At 38.7% G+C, this 19,853-nt stretch overlaps 1 protein-coding gene across 1 annotated transcript in view; it reads right to left on the minus strand.

The window, feature by feature from the left end:
* Positions 1-1,802: 1,802 nt before the first annotated feature.
* Positions 1,803-19,853, minus strand: part of LOC118803541 — a 50,189-nt gene continuing 32,138 nt past the window's right edge. The window contains exons 12-15 of the mRNA XM_036564031.1: positions 17,123-17,296; positions 16,487-16,660; positions 2,520-2,566; positions 1,803-2,454 (exon numbers count right to left, since the gene is read on the minus strand). Of these exons, the coding sequence (XP_036419924.1) occupies positions 1,916-2,454; positions 2,520-2,566; positions 16,487-16,660; positions 17,123-17,296 (934 nt within the window). The 3' untranslated portion in view covers positions 1,803-1,915. The remainder of the gene's footprint in view (positions 2,455-2,519; positions 2,567-16,486; positions 16,661-17,122; positions 17,297-19,853) is intronic.

The raw sequence follows: 19,853 nt of genomic DNA on the forward strand, positions 1-19,853 counted from the left end.
TTATTAAATTTACAACAAAAAAACACTAATCATGGCCTAATGCACTAGCCATGACCTAACCTGCTAGCTGCAAAATAACCTACAAGCTATTACCCTACATGCTACTCTAACCCGCTAACCACAATGTAATGCAATAGCTGTGAGATGACCTGCTAGCCATGACCTAACTCACTAGCCATGATCAAATCCACTAGCCAGAACCTAGCCCGCTAGCTGCAAGCTAAACGACTAGCCATGACCTAATGTGCTAGCTGCAATCTGATCTACTAGCCACCACATAATGTGCTAGTCATGATCTAATTTGTCAGCTGCAAGCTAACTTGCAAGCAGCAAACTAACCTATTAACCTTTACCTAACATGCACATTATGACCTATGACCTAACCCACTAGCCATGAAATAACCTGCTAGCCATGAAATAACCAGCAAGCCATGCTCTAACTTGCTACCTTCATCGTAACCTGTTAGCTGCTGTGAGCTAACCCACTAGCCATGACCTAACTGTAACCTAACCTGCTAGCTGTGACACAACAGGCCAGTCATGAACCTGCTAGCCACAACTTAACCTGCTCGCCATTAAATAAGCAGCAAGCCATGCTATAATTCACTACCCTCAAGCTAACCTTCTAGCTGCTGTGAGCTAACCCACTTGCCATGACCTAACTGTAACCTAACCTGCTAGCTGTGACACAACATGCCAGTAATGAACCTGCTAGCCACAACGTAACCTGCTAGCCATGACATGACCTGCTAGCCATGACCTAACCCACCAGCCATAACCTAACTCGTCAGCCGTAATCTAACCCACTGAGCTAACTCACCACTAGCTAGTCATGATCTACCTGATAGACACAATCTAACTTGCTAATTATGAGCTAAACTGCTACCCACTACATTAGATAGTAGCTGCGAAATAGCCTGCTAGCCACAACCAAACACGCTAGCCACAATCTTACCCACTAGCTGCATTCTAACCTACTAGCTATAACATAACCCACTTTCTAAAACCACAACCTAAGAGGTACGAGGTAACAGGCTGGCCATGACTTAACATGCTAGACAAGACCTAACCTGCTAACCATGACCTTGCCTGCTACCTGCAAGCTAACTTGCTAGCCATGGACTAACCTGCTGCCATAAAATAACCTGCTAGTCATTAATTAATCTGCTAGCTGCAAAATAACTCACTAGCTGCATCCTTACCTGCTAGCTGTGAAATAACTCACTAGCCATGACCTTATCCACTAGTCACAAGCTAACCCAAAAATTGTTTGTTTTATTTTAAACTCAGTTTATGTTATCTGTACAAGTGTAAATAAATCAGATGTGAATTTTATTAATACTTTATTAAACATACTTAATTATTGATCATGTCTTTATTGAAGATCTTCCACTGATTCTGTACATCATCTCCATCTGAACCATCATCTCCCTATCAGAGAAATACAGACTGAACTGCTTTTTAAATGAGGCACAATACAGCCAATCTGAACAGAGGCCATTTACATATATCAATCTTAAAGGCACAGAAACAAATACCGACTGTTTATTTATAGAGAATGAAGAGAAATGATCATGTATAAATGAAATATGGCTGTTTTTATACACAAAGCCACACAAACGTTACAAGTGGAGCTCAGAGTGAAAAAAAGTGTAGATTTGAGACCTTTAAAGAGTAGGAGAGAGAGAGAGAGAAAGAGAGACAGACAGTGATAGAGAAAATGAGAGATTTGAAGTGATAGAAAGAAAATTAAAGAGACAGGCAGGCAGAGATACAGAGAGTGAGAGGAAGGTGAACGAGACAGAGAGAGAGACAGAAAGAGAGAGGAAGGTGAGAGACAGAGACATACAGTGAGAGAGAATTCAGTTTTTTCAAAAAGTTTTCATGGGCTCTAGTTATTTTAGAGGAGGTTATTCTATCTCAAATACAATGAGGCGTCAGAACAGACTGTAAATCCAGCATAGAGCGGTTCAGTGAATGTGGTGTAGAATGTGTGTAAGTGTGTCAGTGTGTGTGTATCAGAGGAGATGCTGTAGAAGGACAGAGTGCCAGCTGGACAGTCCACATACACTCCTACTCTCTTACAGCTGTAGGAAGGAGCAGAGACAGCAGTGATGTTATTATTGTGACAGACAGAGTAACTGTTATTAGAGCAGCTCAGACTCCAGGACTTTTCATTCCGTCCAAACCCACAGTCATCGCTGCCTCCTTTCCTGCTGATTGATTTATATGTAACTGCTATATGAACCATCCCGCTCCTCTCAGCTTCCCAGTAACAGCGTCCAGTCACACTCTCTCTACACAAAACCTGCCAGCACCCATCAAATCTCTCTGGATGATCAGGATACGAGTGATAAGCATGATGCCTTTCCACATGTGTCACATTTCTGTTCCCGTCAGACAGAGTGAGGTCTGCGTAGGCTGTGTTTGGATCCAGAGTGAACTGACAGGAATCTGCACACAAGAGAGAGATTAGTGTGTGTGTGTGTGTGTGTGTGTGTGTGTGTGTGTGTACTTACATTTCTTCAGTCCTGGTGTGATTCTGATCTCACCTCCATATTCCAGTCTAAACACACACACACACACACACACACACACACATTAATATATTCATTTAAATGTTCTCACCTTCCACTCTGTCTCTCTCTGTCTGCCTCTCTCTGTTAGTCTCTGTCTCTCTTTGTCTCTCTCACTGTTTCTCTCTCTGTATTTAAAATCCTAATTCTAATAGCTGTATTAGAATCAACTGTAACTGTTGCCAAAGTGATGAATAGAAACTTAATATGAAGATGATGCTAAAAAAAAGAATATATAAAAGAAAGAAAAAAAATATTTATATCTATATGTCAATAGGGTAAAATCAAAACATCTATAAACACACACACACACACACACATACACACTTAAATAAATAACATATGTGGTTAGTTTAATATTGCGTTTCACTCTTTTCTCTATGTGTGTAACAGCTGTAAACATATTTATCTGATTTAACACATTATGGTGTCTCTCCTAAACATGTGTATCATATCTTCAGTTTCAGTATTAATCATATTCTCTTCAAATGATGGATATAAGTTTTAAATTAACTGTAAAAATCTTCAGATTTGCTGCATGAGGAGAGAAAATTGTGTCTTTCTGTTTGTTCTGAGCTGGACTGATTACAAGTTTAATCTTCTTTGGGCCTCTGCACATTGTTAAAATGTTTCTTTCTTTGGGATGTTTTTGTTTCATTGGAGTTAATCCACATGTGCTCCACATTTCTACCATTATAGCACTGCAGGTGGGACACAGCGACAGACTATAAAAGTCAGTTTTATTGCGACAGATACACACATACACAACAAAAAGTGCTTTATCAATAATTTATCTTTGCGATCAAATGTTTTTATTTTTAAGATAAAGCTCTTAATAATATCAAATACAGTAGGCGAAAAACAACTACAGCAAAATGGAGCACCCAGTCCCCCACCATTCCCCACCCACATGAATTTAATCAATTAAAAAAAACCCTTTGACACATATACGATACAAAACAAACCAGTACAATAATGCTGTTAAAAAAGAAAATATGTTTCACAATAAGTTACCAATCCTCTTAGCTGCACTTTCCAAAGTGTTCAAAATCCTCCAACTAGCACCATGGATCCTTGCAGTTGAAAGTTCCATATTAACAATTTCCACAAAGGTGAGGATCTATTGCTGCCAGCAAAAGTTTCCAGTGTAAAGATTTTTTTTTTGTGCCAACCAGATTTGCTTTTTTAGCACAATTAACATTACATTCAGAGTCATCATTTAGAACTTTGGACTATTTGGTAGTTTCATAGAGAATGTCTGACAATGTAACAGAAACCTCAGTCCAAAACATACGCGCATTTGAGCTCTCCCAGTACATTTGTAAACATCTACCATTATCAAACATCAGGACAAAAAGGGAGATGGAGTAAAGCACATTTGGTAGGATCTGCAGGGAGTTGAATAGAATCTGTGGAAAAAATTTTAATGAATAAGTTGTGGGTTAGGATTTTTAGAGGCCGATGTGATGTTATTCCATACGGTTTACCCACTGATCTGATCTTGAGCACTTTTTAGCTCTTTTCCCATATTGTTTGTAGACCCAAAGGTTTATATACCTCACGTAGTATACATAATAAGATAAACTTAGGATACGCATCCTCTAGTTCCTGGGCTTTATTTAGTGTAAGGGTTAAGTGAAGCCTTAAGGAACAGCATAGGCAAAGATAGAGAAAAAATGAAAAACCTGGTATACTATAAAATGCATCTAAGTCGTGGAATGTCCAAAGGTCTGATTAATCGAAAATATCATCCAAAACATGTATTACATTTTGTTGCCATTGTGGAAAGGAGAAAGACTTGTTGGCAGAATGTAATTTACTACCCCAATTCTAAAAAAGTTGGGATGCTGTGTAAAATAAAATGTAAACTCACAAGGCTGGGTATAAAAAGAGCATTTTAGAGAGGAAGAGTCTCTCAGAAGCGAAGATGGGAAGAGGTTCACCATTGTGAAAAACTGTGCCTAAAAATCGTGGAAGAATTTCAGAAAAAAATGTGAAGAATTTGGATATTCCTCCATCTATAGTATATAATATCATCAAAAGATTCAGAGAATCTGGAGAATTTCCTGTATGCAAGGGATAAGGCAAATGGTCAATATTTGATGCCCGTGATCTTCAGGCCTTCAGGCAGCACTACATTACAAACAGGCATGATTCTGTACAGGAAATCACTGCATGGGCTCAGGAACACTTCCAGAAATCATTGTCTGTGGCTGTTTCACACAAAGACAAAGCCATATGTCAACACAATCCAGAAATGCTGTCATCTTCTCTGGGCTAAAGCTTATTTAAATGGAAAACTGTTCTGTGGTCAGATGAATCAAAATTTTAAATTCTTTTTGGAAACCATGGATGCCGTGTTCTGCAGACTCAAGAGGAGAGGGACCATCCGGCTTGTTATCAGTGCACAGTTCAAAAGCCTGTATCTCTGATGGTCTGGGGTTGCATTAGTGCCTATGCTGCAGGCAGCTTACACATCTGGAATGGCACTATCAATGCTGAACAGTTTTAGAGGTTTTAGACCAACACATGCTCCCATCCAGACAGCATCTCTTTCAGGAAAGGTCTTGCATATTTCAGCAAGACAATGCTAAACTACATACTGCATCCATCACAACAGCATGGCTTTGCAGAAGAAGAGTCCGGGTGCTAAACTGGTCTACCTTCAGTCCAGACCTTTCACCAATAGAAAACATTTGGCGCATCATGAAACAAAAAATCTGGCAAAGAAGACCCAGGACTGTTGAGCAGCTAGAATCCTATATCAAACAAGAATAGGCTGACATTCCTCTACCAAAATCCAGCAATTGGTCTCCTCACTTCCCAGACATTTACAGACTGTTGTTAAAAGAAGAGGGGATGTTACACAATGGTAGGCATGGCCCTGCCCCAACTTTTGTTGCTGCCATCAAGTTAATATTTTTCCTGAAGTGGTAAAATGTCTCAACATCTGATATCTGTTCTATGTTCTATTGTAAATAAAATATGGGTCTATTAGGTTTGCAAATCATTGTGTTCTGTTTTTATTCACATTTATTTACATTTAACACAGCATCCCAACTATTTTCGAAACTGGGGTTGTATAATTATGAAAAATTGGGGAAACTTTGTGCCATTCAGTTGTGTTTTTGGTTAGTTCTTCTTTTATCCGCCATGTTAACAGTAAGTTGTTAATTAGTGGACCATGCTACTGAGCACTGTGAGAATCATGTTCTTTGATTTTTCCAGTGTTTTTAACACCATACAGCCTAGGCCCCTGAGGAAAAAGCTGGAGAGCACAAAGGGGTGGATCACCACCTATCAAATTGGATCTTGACTACCTCACCAACTGACCACAGTGTGTGAGGGCACATGGTGGTCAGCAGCACAGGGGCCCCGCAGGATTTGCACCATTCCTCTTCACCCTGTACACTGCAGACTTCATGTACAGCTCACCAAACTGCCATTTACAGTAGTTCTCTGATGACTCAGCAGTCATCGGACTCATTACAGACGAAAAAGAGAAAAAGTACAGAGAACTGACCCAAAACTTTGTGGACTGGTGTCTGAGGAACCACATCCTGATCAATGCAGGGAAGGCCAAAGAGATGGTGGTGGATTTTCGCAGACGCAGACCTCCCTCCACCAGTAAACATCCAGGGAATTGAAATTGAGAGAGTGGAATCTTTTAAGTACCTGGGTTTTCAACTCAACAACACACTGGACTGGTCAGACAACACTAGTGTACGTTATAGGAAAGGCCAGAGCAGACTATACCTGCTTAGGAGACTGAGGATGTTTGGAGTGCAGGAGGCGCTCCTGAAGTCCTTTTTCGACACCATGGTGGCATCAGCCATCTTTAATGGAGTGTCTGCGGTAGCAGCATCTTAACTGCAGACAGGAAGAGACTTGACAGACTCTTTAAGAAGGCCAGCTCTGTCCTGGGAAGCCCCGAGTGGAGGTGGTGGGAGACAGGATGATGTTAGCCAGACTAGCATTGATGCTGGAAAATAGCTCCCACCTTATGCGTGAGACACTGGCAGCACTGGAGAGCTCCTTCAGTGCCAGGCTGCAACAGAGAGCACGTCACTGCGAGCGACAGAGAGCAGCATACCTTAGAACTTCAGATCGAGCAGCGTCCAAACTTTACTTGAAAATTACTTGAATATTCTACAGTTAGCAGGCCGCTAACCCACTCACGCCTCTCCCTCTTATTTTGTCTTCTCCCTCTCTCTGTCTCACTCATAGATACTTCCTCAGCCCATCCACCATGGTGTCCTCCCAAGAACAAGCTCTCCAGGCACTGAGCTCAGAGTTGGCCCACCTGGACTGGCAGATCGCCACCCTCCTGAAGAAGCAGGACGAACTCCTTCGGTGGAAGTTGATGCTTGAAGCCGCCCGGGAAGTTTCCCCCTCAATGGTTTCGCCAGCCTCGTCTTTCCGCACGGCGGGAGACACCATTCTCACGCCAGCCCCACATGGTCCCGGGGAATGCCAGCGCCGCAGAGGGCCTTGCAGACTCTCACCGCCACCCCAGCCGATATTCACCTCTGGCAACCGTTTTGCCGCCCTCAGTTCACCACCTACGCCCACGCCTATGTCTCGAGCTTCCTCGCCGCCCGCCCCAGTGCCCGGACATCGTCACCCGCCCCAGTGCCTCGTCCCTCTACACAGGACTCTATTTATGTTATCGGTAGTTCTATTGTCCACCATGTAAAAGTAAAGGTTAAAAACACCCATGCCACTGTCTCATGCCACTGACAACTGGGCCTCGTTTTGGGAACAGCCAGCACTCTACCGGAGGGATGGCCTCCACCCTAGTCATCCCGGATCTGTTGTCCTCCCTGGGAACATTGAGAGGGCCATTCACTGACTACACAGTGAAGGCCACGTAAGTGGCGTCAAAAATAGAAGCGCTACAGCTTACAATGCTAGTGTTAGTACTGAAAATAAGATGATTACTAGCACTTTTATAAATAAGGCAAGTGCTGATAAAAATACTTATTCTATGAATACAAATGCCAATTGAGACTGTATCTGTTCCCCGAATAAAACAAAGCATCACAAAGCCTCGAAATGTTTGCTTTAGTAACTTGATTAATATCAGACCAGTTGTACCACTCTGCAATGACCACACCTTTGGTCTAAAACTAGGACTCCTTAACATAACATCTCTCACACCTAAAGCTGTCGTTGTAAATGAAATTATTACTGATCACGACTTTGATGCTCTGTGTCTAACAGAGACGTGGATTAGACCTGAAGAGTACTTAGCTTTAAATGAAGCCACCCCGACAGGCTATAGCTAGGTACATAGTGTTCGCTTAAATGGTCGGGGTGGAGGCATAGCAACCATTTACACCAATACTTTAGGAATAAACCAGAAAGCAGACCGTAGTTTTTCTTCTTTTGAAATTCAGTTTCTCAATGCTAGCAATTGAAGAACAAATGAGAGCTCATTTTCGCTCATCATAACCTACAAGCCACCAGTGCCTTACTCTGAGTTTTTACAGGAATTTACTGACCTGTTATCTAGTTTAATAACAATCTTGAATAAAGTAATAATTGTTGGAGATTTTAATATCCACATAGACAAACCACAGAATCTACTAAGTAAGGACATTCGTATTTATTTTAGACTGTTTTGGCTTCACTCAAAATATTATGGGGCCTACTCATTACTGTAACCACACTCTAGACTTAATATTGACCTTAGGTATAGACATTAAGGATTTGGCCATCCTTCCTCAGACCACAGCAGTGTCAGATCACTACTTAATCTCATATGAAATCAATTTTAGTCGTAATATATGTTCATCCACATGCTATAGTGTTAAACGTACTATAACATCATTTACACCCAATGGCTTTATTGAAAACCTTCCAGATCGTTCATCCTTAATTAGCTGTCTGTCTGAACCTAATGATTTAGATATGCTGACTAAATGTTTGGAGGACACTTTTCGCTCTACTTTAGATAATGTGACTCTACTAAAAAGTACAAGAATAAGGCAGAAAAGGCTCGCTCCATGGTACAATGATCATACTCGAGCTATGAAACAGACTGTTAGGCGTTTAGAGCGTAAATGGCGTCAGATTAAACTTGAGGTTTTTCTATCTGCCTGGAAGGAGAGTCTTATAGACTATAGAAAAGCACTAAAGTCAGCACGTTCAGCCTGTCTCTCGTCAATGATTGAAAATAACAAGAATAATCCTATACTACTATTCAGTACAACCTCTAAATTGACAAATAATCAAGCAGCTACTGAAGCCCAGATACCATCAACCTACAGCAGCATTGACTTCATGAAATTCTTTAATAATAAAATTGAATTGATTAGGCACAAAATTCAAAATGCGCAGCTAACAAGTGCAGTGTCCTATAAACCTAATTTAGATCTAGAGTGCAGTATAATCACTACAGAGACGCTGGAGTCTTTTACTTTACTCCAACAAACAGAGCTGGTCCAAATTATTTCATCTTCAAAAACAACAACTTGTATACTAGATCCAATTCCTACAGATTTACTTGAAGACATTTTGCCAGAAATAACCAAGTCTTTTCTATCTGTAATAAACTCTTCTCTCAGCCTCGGCTATGTTCCGAAGTCTCTTAAATTAGGTGTAATTAAACCCCTAATTAAGAAACCTAGTCTTGATCCCTCTGAGTTATCAAACTGTAGACCTATTTCAAATCCTCCCTTTTTATCAAAAATTTTAGAGAAAGCCGTGGCAAAACAATTATGTTCCCATCTGCATAGGAGTGATATATATGAAAAATTTCAGTCTGGTTTAAGGCCTCACCATAGTACTGAAACAGCATTAGTGAAAATTGTAAATTATCTTTTCTTATCCACTGACAAAGGAAACATATCCTTACTGGTTTTACTTGATCTTAGTGCAGCCTTTGACACAATAGACCATTGCATTCTATTAGACAGGCTTGAAAAACTACAAGCAGACAGGTAAAGCTCTTTCATGGTTTAAATCTTACCTTAGTGATCACTATGAGTTTGTTAATGTAAATGGTGAACCATCAGCTCTCACAAGAGTAAAGTATGGTGTTCCACAGGACCCCCTTAGGACCCATATTATTTACCTTATATATGCTACCACCAGGTACCATCATTAGAAAACATGGCATCAGTTTCCACTGCTATGCCGATGATACACAATTGTATATTTCAGCTAAACCAGAGGACAAAATTGAACTTCATAAGATTAATATTAAAGACTGGATGTCAAGTAACTTCCTCTTACTAAACTCGGACAAAACAGAAGTTCTTCTTCTTGGTCCAAAAGCTGCCAGGAATAATCTACGTTAACTCTTAATCACAATAGTTTCTCAATTGCACCAGGCACATCTGTAAAAAGCCTTGGTGTCATGATCGATCCCAATCTGGCCTTCGATGAGTATATTACCAATATTACCAGAATAGCTTTCCTCCACCTTCATAACATTGTTAAATTAAGAAATGCACTGTCACTACAGAATGCAGAAACGTTAATTCACGCCTTTATCATGTCCAGGTTAGATTACTGTAACACTCTTGTTTCTGGTTGTTCCGGCCAAAACCTTAACAGCCAGAGTTCTCACCAAAACCAGGAAATTTGACCACATTGGCCCAATTTTTTATAGCCTTTGGATAATTTGTTTTCCTGTTAGAAAAAGATGCAGATCTGGGACAGAGAGTCCTATGGTAATCTCGGAACTGAACTAACTATCTGTCCCCCTTATCCCCTCCCCTCCCCCCCTCTTCCCCCCTCCCCCTCTCTTTCCCTGAGCTGAGCGGCTGCCTGTCCTAAGAAGGTCTGATGTGAACACCACTCAACCACGTCCCAGGGGGATCTGATGCGGCTGGCGCAATGTACAGAAGTGTAAAACTGTATCCACTATACTGTTTTGTGTCTGTGCTGTTATCTGGTGTCGACCAGAGGAGGATGGGTTCCCCTTTTGAGTCTGGTTCCTCTCGAGGTTTCTTCCTCCTGTTGAGGGAGTTTTTCCTTGCCACTGTGGCCAAGGTGTGCTCACTGGGGGAGCGGACCCGGATTCTCTGTAAAGCTGCTTTGTGACAACATCTGTTGTAAAAGGCGCTATATAAATAAATTTGACTTGACTTCACCCCAAATGTGTGAAGGAGCACTATTGCAGGTCCTTCCTTCCTGCTGCTGTTAGACTGTACAAACAGCACTGCTCCAAGCTGAACCCTCCTTCACCCCCATTAGACCTCACACACCTACAGAACATAAACTGTGAAATTCATCACCAGTTCCTGTGTGCAATATAATGAATGCTCCATGTGCAATACTTTAAAAATATCTCTATAATGTAAACAATTTTTGCTTTTTCTATTCTTAATGCTTATATTGTTAACTCCTCACCATTCCCCTGTGCAATATAAATCAGTACATCATGTGCAAAACTCCATGTGCAATTCAGGTAAGGTATCCTTACAGAGTAAATCATTTTGCTTTTTTATTTATAATTGTTTATATTTTTATTTTTTGCCGTTAGTATTATATATATATATATATATATATATATATATACATATATATATATATATATATATATATATATATATATATATAATTTGATCTGAATATTTCAGCTTCAACTAGCAATGTGTGTGGGAAAAGTGAGAATATTTATATGTTTTATATGTTTTATAATTTAATTGAGTAACTAAAAATATTTAAAAATTATTAATAAAGGAAATTACTCAAGTAAGAGTAAATAAGTATCTTATTGGGGAAAAAACCTGAGTAATTGAGTTACTTTTTGTATATCCACATTACCAATCTGAAAATAAAACCATATTTGCAAAAACGTTGGGACACCATGAAAAATGTAAATAAAAACAAAATGCAATCATGTGCAAATCATTTAAATTCTATATTTCATTGAAAATAGTACAAAGACAACATATCAAACTGAGAAATTTTATTGTTTGTTGAAATATATAGGCCCATTTTGAATTTGATGTCCCAAACACGTTCCAAAAAAGTTGGAATGGGGGCAACAAAAGGCTGCTAAAGTTATGTAATGCTAAAAAAAACACCTGGTGGTTGATTGGCAACAGGTCAGTAACATGATTTGGGTATAAAAAAGCATCCCAGAGAGGCTGAGTCCTTCAGGAGTAAAGATGAGGAGGGGTTCACCACTCTGTGAAAGACTGCATGATCAAATAGTGCAACAATTCAAGAATAATGTTTCTCAACATAAAACAGGAAAGAACTTTAGCTTTTCATCATCTACAGTACATAATAACATGTAAAAGATTCAGAGAATCTGGAGAAATCTCTGTACACAAGGGACAAGGCCAAAAAACAGCATTTGTTGGCCGTGATCTTCGGGCCCTCAGGTGGTGGAAATCACTGCACTGCAACATTTCACACAGGTGATAAAACACAGTGGTAAACATGCCCCCGTCCCAACTTTTTTGGAATGTTTTGTTGGCATCAAATTCAAAATAGGCATAAAGTTTTCAAAAAACAATTAAAGTTTTTTTTATATGTTGATATGTTGTCTTTATAGTGTTTATACATGAAATATAATATAAAAGTAATATAATATAAACGTGTATAATACAAGTGTTTATAATGAAATAAAGGGTTTAAATGATTTGCACATTGTTGAATTTTGAACTTTTTTGGAAATGGGGTTGTATTTCTGAGTTTACTCGGCTACATCATTGGAAATCATCTGTACAGAAGAAACAAAAGCAGAACAAGATATGTGAGAAAAAAAGTTTTGAGTGCTGAGACTGATCAGTCTGCTCTGCTAGTGCACATTTACACATTTATGTGAACTGTGTAAGGAACAAGGTGTACATTAAATTACATGCATTTCATGATAAGATGTAATGTTTTGCTATTTAATGTGTTGTGTGATATTATATTCAGGATTTTGTGTGCATGTGTTGTGATTGTACCTGCCTATTTTTATTTATCCCTACATGGTCATGTCAGCAAAAAGAAGGTAATCAACATTTCTTTGCAAACTCCACATTTCAAATATGGTTTAGAGAGTTTTATTATTACAAAACTTCTAGTGCTAACTTTAAATATTTTGCAACATTTCAGGTATTATAATTTAAATCAACAGTAATGCGGTCACAGGCAATTTATTCAACTCAAATAAATCCTTTACATGTAATAATGCAAAGCACAATTTTAGTTTAGTTTCACATCAGTTCAGACCTTACAAACATTTCAAATCAAATTGATTTGTCCTACGGTGTATGATCTTTTGAGAAAATTGAAAACTGTCAAATCAAAAGCACTATAATCCAAGCAGCACTAACCAAAACAGTTACTATGAAACATTAAAGCATTATAACCTGCTTTGGCAACATAAGCATATTGTAAAGAAACATAAATCAAAAAAGCAAGTTCTCAAACAACCTTACAAAGGGACCATAATGCTGATATTTGGATAATACATTACCAGACACTTTTCAGGAAAGCAGAGTTCACTATAAATCCTTAGTAAAACCATTTAAACAAAAAGCTTGAAGAGCTAAATCTCACTGTTATAAGGATAATATAAGCCTTCTCAATTGCAGAGCAGGAATGCAAGGAGAAAATGAATAACTCAGACCACAAAAAGCACGTTGTCCTAATGGTGTACTGAATGACATGGCAAAATCTTGAAGTTCTATTTCAATTGGCTATTCTTAAAAAAAATAATTAATCTGGTCTGGAGCCATAGACTAACAACAGCCATCATTAAACTTCAATTAATCTGTGACAATAGTTATCTGAGTAATTTAATGTGTCTCATCTTAAATTCTAGATTAATAAATTAATAAATAGTTCAAATTGTATTTTTACCAAATTACTGTACCAATGGGGGTGGGAATCTCTAGGCACCCCAAAATTGGATTCAGAGGGCTGCGATGCGATTAGAAAACGATTATCAATGCTTCTTGATGCATTTGTTCTATACAGAATTTCTTTTCTTCTCACTGTGTGACAACTTCGAACTTTTAAAGCACGGTATTTGTAATAGTCTGTAATGAATTTATTTCCAATATCTTTTATTAGTAAATCAAACAGAAGACGTGCCAAATCAACTGGATCAACGTTTCTCTGTGACAGGTGTTACAGCTTTCCTAACTGTTTTATTTAGTGATTTCATAACTTCGGTTCTGGTCTCATTGTAGAGAGTGGGGGGGTCGTTGTGTCAGTAAAATATCTTCGAGATTGGATACTGTATCTTGGCTCCAAAGTGTGCAACACAGAGAGAAAGCCCTGGTTCTCAAAGACTGTGCATGGATGCAAATAAAAGTTGTGAAAGAGTTTGTAGTTCACTTCATCCTTTATGAGTTAAGTGGAGGATTTGACATTGCTTGCTTGATGGTCCTCTGGTTTGCAGCAAGTACAACCGGGAGGAAAATGGGTGGAAATGTGTAACATGGTTTTCCCCTTTCAACTCCATAGAAGCCAAAGTGCTTCCATCTGCTAGTTCAAGGGTTGGGAACCTGCAGCTCTTTTACTGGCCTGTCACGGCTTTATATCAGAATTAGATACCAAGATAAAAATAAAATAAACCTTGCAGTAAAATAAAGCTCTGCTTATCATTCTAACACATTTTTAACAATAAATGATCTTATACTCTGGAATTAATGTAGCATATAGCTGCTAGTTCACCTAGCTAATAGCTAATGAAAAGGCAAAAAGAAAGATTTAAGACAAACATCGATAATTTGAAGGTGAATAATTATTTGCATTTATAACCACTCAAGCTGGTTTCCTGATCCATTTAATCTGCAACGAGAAACTGTCAAACACTAGAAAAACGTGAAACTGAAGTCAGTTTATCATTCTCCAGCTTCATGCTCAAATTTCCCCATTCCACCTTAAATGGTGCAGCAGTTACATTCTCACGCCTCGTAAAAAGTAGAACATTGAGAGACGTTTTACAAGAAACTGTTCTACTCTTGTGGAAAATTTTTCAGCTGGTGGTGCAAGAAATGTGGCTACAACTGAGATAAAACTTAAAGCAGAGCAAAGTAAGTCTGTGTTTTTGTTTGCATTATATTTTTAGCCTACACTAGGACATTAGCACATACTGAGACACATGTACAGCCAAGATGGTAAAATGGACGCAAAATGTTGTGGCTCCCAAGTTGGTTTGATTTTTGTCGAATATAGCTCACATTTGGGTTGCCGACCCCTGCACTAGCTTTTAATATAATGTACATGTCACAGACTGTCTCAACATTATGTTATCAATTAAAATGTAGAAAATTGTTTTTTGACATTTGTGAATCAATTCAGAATTGTCCACATCTGCACTGCGATGCATCTAAGAATCAATTTTTCCCCCACCCCTATGTACTAATGGTAAAAATTACACCCTGCATATCATTCCAAAATTACATGTCTAATATAAATAAATAAATATTTTCATGGTGTATTGACTTCTATTTTGTGCCAAAGTTTATTTTTTTGGAACTTAAAGAAAGGAATACATATGAGCTAATTAAATAAAAGTAAACAGGAAATAAAATAATAAAAATCAGTAATAAACAGACAAACTAGATCTCCCAGGACTACTGTTTGTGCTAAACACTATTTAATATTTCTATTAATAAATTGGCAAAATGGTCCTGCAGACCCCTACAGAGCAGAATAGTAGAAGCTGGACCTCCTTTTACAAAAAACCTAACAGTGAATTGACTGAGAGGAAAAGCATGCAGTATATACTATAAACCAAATTGCAGTCAGAATTCAAGCACAGCTAGTAGAGCCCAAGAGAGTCCAAACTATACATGGTGAAACAGCATTTAGCCGTTATGCCACACACAACTGGAACAAACTGCCAAAAGGTCTTAGATGTGCCCCAAATGTAAGGATTTTAAAAATATGGGTTAAAAACATTACGCATGTGTCTATGATTGAACTTCAAGACTTACAAATCTAATATAATAATAAATTTTATTAGAGTTCAATCATAGGCACAAGTAATATTCAATAAGCTAATTTTAATTACACTTAAATCCTTTGTTTTAAATTCGTTTTATTTTTATGCTTTCTTACTGCACTTTACTCTTAATAAGCTAATTCTAATACTACTGAAGTCCTTTGTTTTAAATTTCCTTTTATGTTGTTACTCAATGTTTTCTGGAGTTTACCCTTGATAAGCTAATTCTAATAACATTTAAGGTTTTTGTTTTATATTCCCTTTAATGTTGTTTCTACATTGTTATTTCTTTAAGTTAGGTTTTTCTAACTATCTTTGCAACAGCTGTTCTGTGGTGCTTAAGATGCCTCAAACTGTATTATTTAATATTATTTAATGCTTGTATTTTTCTGTGTTTGTGTAAAGCACTTTGAATTGCCACTGTGTATGGTGTTATACAATTGTTAATATTTGTTTTGTCAGTAATGCAATTTAAATTGAATGGAAAGAGAGAGAGAGAGAGAGAGAGAGAGAGAGAGATAGAGAACACATTCTGAATTCAACGATGGAGCTGCATTTTCTGTGCTATCACTCTGGGCTTATTAATTTCACACTGTGGTGAGAGAAAAGGTGACTGATAGGGATGTAGGAAGTGAGCTGCAGCACCCCCTGATTTTAGAATTTCATCTTTTATAAATAATAATAATGAAAGTTCTAAACTTTAGAATAGTAGCCTTGTTTAAAGGCAGAGTTGTGCAGAGCTGTTGGCTGGTTCTGAACCCCAAAACAGCCTAATATTGTTTTTCAACAGTATTTATTTAATCTAATATTATAATAAAGTTTCTTATTTGAACTGTTACATTTCCTTGGTGCGCATTCCAGTAATAAATCTCACCATGTCACTGTGAAGTGTGACAGAGAATCTAGGAGAGTGAGCTACACACACACACACACACACACACACACACACACACACACACACAAAACACACAAACACACCTTTGACCTTAGTAACTCATACCTGAGTATGTTGAGTGAGCAGTGTGGATCCTCCAGTCTAGCAGATAGCAGCTTCTTTCCAGCCACTCCTGGATGATTGTAGGTCAGATCCAGTTCTTTCAGGCATGACGAGTTCGAATACAGAGCTGAAGCCAGATAAGAACAGCCTTTCCCTGTTACCATACAAAAAGATAATCTGCAGGAAGAGACGAGGAAGATGAAGACAGACAGTGAAAGACACGATACATTTATTTATCAAACAGAACAAAAACATTAATTAGTTTATATTAAAATGTAACTTTTTTATGGACTCCCACAATGTTCAGTTGTAGGACCTTTACCCTTTTCAATTTGTACATGTTATTTTCATAGTTGTACTAATGATTCATAATTATTAAGACTCTGTTGAGAGAATTACCAACTGTGTGTCAAAGCATAAAATCCTGATGTTTGTCCCCATTTTACGATTCACTCCAAATTAGCTTAAGCTAGAGGAACTATATACATTGTATCTGTTGCATTATTTGTAACAATAATCATTGTAACTACATAAACAGAACAGTTCTCTTAAAAGTTCAGCTTGTTTTTGATTGTTTGAATAGAAAATACTGAATTACAGCTCATTTATTATTTAGTGATTAATTGACAGAAATCTGACCTGAGTATCTGCAGTTTACAGTGTGAACTCTTCAGTCCAGCAGAGAGTAGCTCCACTCCTAGATCCTGCAGGTCATTGTCACTGAGGTCCAGTTCTTTCAAGGAAGAGGTTTGTGATTCTAAAACTGACCGCAGAATCTCACAGGACTGTTGACTGAGTTTACATATAGCAAGTCTGGGAGAGGAAATGGAACACATTACAAATGTAACTAAATTTATTTGCATATATGGAACTGTGCAAACTATGTACACTATATATAGTGCAAACTATACACTATATTCGCTTGTCTGCCTTCACACGCATATGAACTTGAGCGACATCCCATTCTTAATCTATAGGGTTTAATATGATGTCAGCCCACCCTCTGCAGTGATAACAGTTTCAACTTTTCTGGCAAGGCTTTCAACAAAGTTTATGAAAGTGTTTATGGGAATTTTTGACCATTCTTCCAGAAGCGCATTTGTGAGGTCAGACACTGAAGTTGGACAAGAAGGCCTGGCTCGCAGTCTCCGCTCTAATTCATCCCAAAGATGTTCAATCAGGTTGAGGTCAGGACTCTGTACAGGCCAGTCAATTCTTCCACACCAAATTAATTCATCCTTTCTTTGTGCACTGGTGCGCAGTCGAGTTGGAACAGAAATGGGCCATCCCCAAACTGTTCCCACAAAGTTAGGAGCATGAAATTGCCAAAATCCTTTCACTGGAACTAAGGGGCCAAGCCCAACTCCTGAAAACAACCCCACACCATAATCCCCCCTCCACCAAACTTTACACTTGGCACAATGCAGTCAGTGAAGTACTGTTCTCCTGGCAACCGCTAAAACCAGACTCGTCCTGCACATTGCCAGACGGAGAAGTGTGATTCGTCACTCCAGAGAACATGTCTCCACTGCTCTAGGGTCCAGTGGAGGTGCTTTACACCGCTGTATTTGATGCTTTGGATTGCACTTGGTGATGTAAGGCTTGGATGCTGCTGTTCAGCCATGGAAACCCATTCCATGAAGCTCTCTATGCACTGTTCTTGAGCTAATCTCAAGGCCACATGAAGTTTGGAGGTCTGCAGCGATTGACAGAAAGTTGGCGACCTCTGAACACTATGCACCTCAGCATCCGCTGACCCTGCTCTGTCATTTTACGTGGCCTACCACTTTGTGGCTGAGTTACTGTCATTCCTAATCGCTTCCACTTCGTTATAATACCACTGACAGTTGACTGTGGAACTGTGGACTGTGGAGTTGACTTAGTAGTGAGGAACTTTCACGACTGGACTTCTTGTACAGGTGGCATCCTATCATGGTACCACGCTGGAATTCACTGAGCTCCTGAGAGTGAGCCATTCTTTCACAAATGTTTGCAGAAGCAGTCTGCATGTCTCGGTGCTTGGTTTTATACACTTGTGGCCATGGAAGTGATTGGAACACCTGAATTCAATTATTTGGATGTGTGAGTGAATACTTTTGGTAATATAGTGTATTTATTTATTTTTTTTAAAAAAGACATTTTACAGTTATAAAACAGTTTCTAGATTTTTCCCCAGTATTACAACAACCTAGCCTTCACTGGGAGAGTAAATACAACAGATTGTGATCTATACTCAAAGGATGATTTTAATGGAACATACAACTAATTGCAAACTTTCATGTTTTCACTGTTAACAGAAGTAGTACATTAGTGTGAAAAACATTAAAATGCCTTAAAACCTATTTGAGAATGTAACATTTGTTCAATGTAAATTAAAGAAATATCAATAATCCTTTAAACTTAACAGAAAGAAGACATTAGCAGAAAAACAAAGTTGAAGAGAAAGGTGATGATGCCCTTGAATGCTTTGTTGCTTGTGCACACAGACATGCAGACAGCCACAGAAGTAAACCAGGCTGAGCCAGAAAATTTCACAAGACATTTCTAATTGTCTCTGCTTTTAGTATATTAACAGTAGACACACTACTTTATTATGTGTGGTAGATTGCTGTCTCAGGGAGCAGTATTAATATGGGAGCACACAATAGTTTGTATTGAGTACAGCCTGCTCAGCAGTGTAGCCATGCCTCAACAATGCCAAATAAATGAAAGCAACATTATGCAAGAATTGGTATTTGTGCTCTTGGGGTTCCCCAACAGTTTCAGAGTGTAATTCACTTCTGTCATAAATGTAAATTGTGCTTTGAGCCCCTTTATGGACAGCTGTACATGTGCATTTGTTGATGAGCTGAAGTATACAGAATCCAGCCCTGCTTCGCATGCACATGCATCATGCAGGCATATGGCCACTACAGATTACACTTGTAATTTTAATTGTTTCTATATGTAAACAACTTAAATGGTTTAAGTCAAGTTTAGTCTTGAGGATCCATATGCCTTTGATGTGTGTGTACGTGAAGGGGAGTTCGAAGTCGGCACAAGTCCCAAGCTGCAAGCTGGGGGCGGTGACAAGGAGGCGGAGCAGCGAGCTCTCGTTCCCTCTCAGCTGGGGTGCTCACAGCACCTTAAGGTGCTGGCTTACTACTAGTACCTAGAGCCTTCTCATACAAATCCCCCCAGCTTCGGAATAATCTTCCTGTTAATGTTCGGGACTCAGACACAGCCTCAGTGTTTAAGTCTAGGCTAAAAACTTCCTTGTATAGTCAAGCCTTTGGTAATTAGTTTTCCCTGTCAGATCTAGACCTGACGGAGTCTCTGCTGCTCTGTTAATACTGTAATCTGTTATCACAGAACTAACTCTGTGTGTTTT

Source organism: Colossoma macropomum, unplaced genomic scaffold (assembly GCF_904425465.1).
Source record: "Colossoma macropomum unplaced genomic scaffold, Colossoma_macropomum, whole genome shotgun sequence".
Taxonomy (NCBI): domain Eukaryota; kingdom Metazoa; phylum Chordata; class Actinopteri; order Characiformes; family Serrasalmidae; genus Colossoma; species Colossoma macropomum.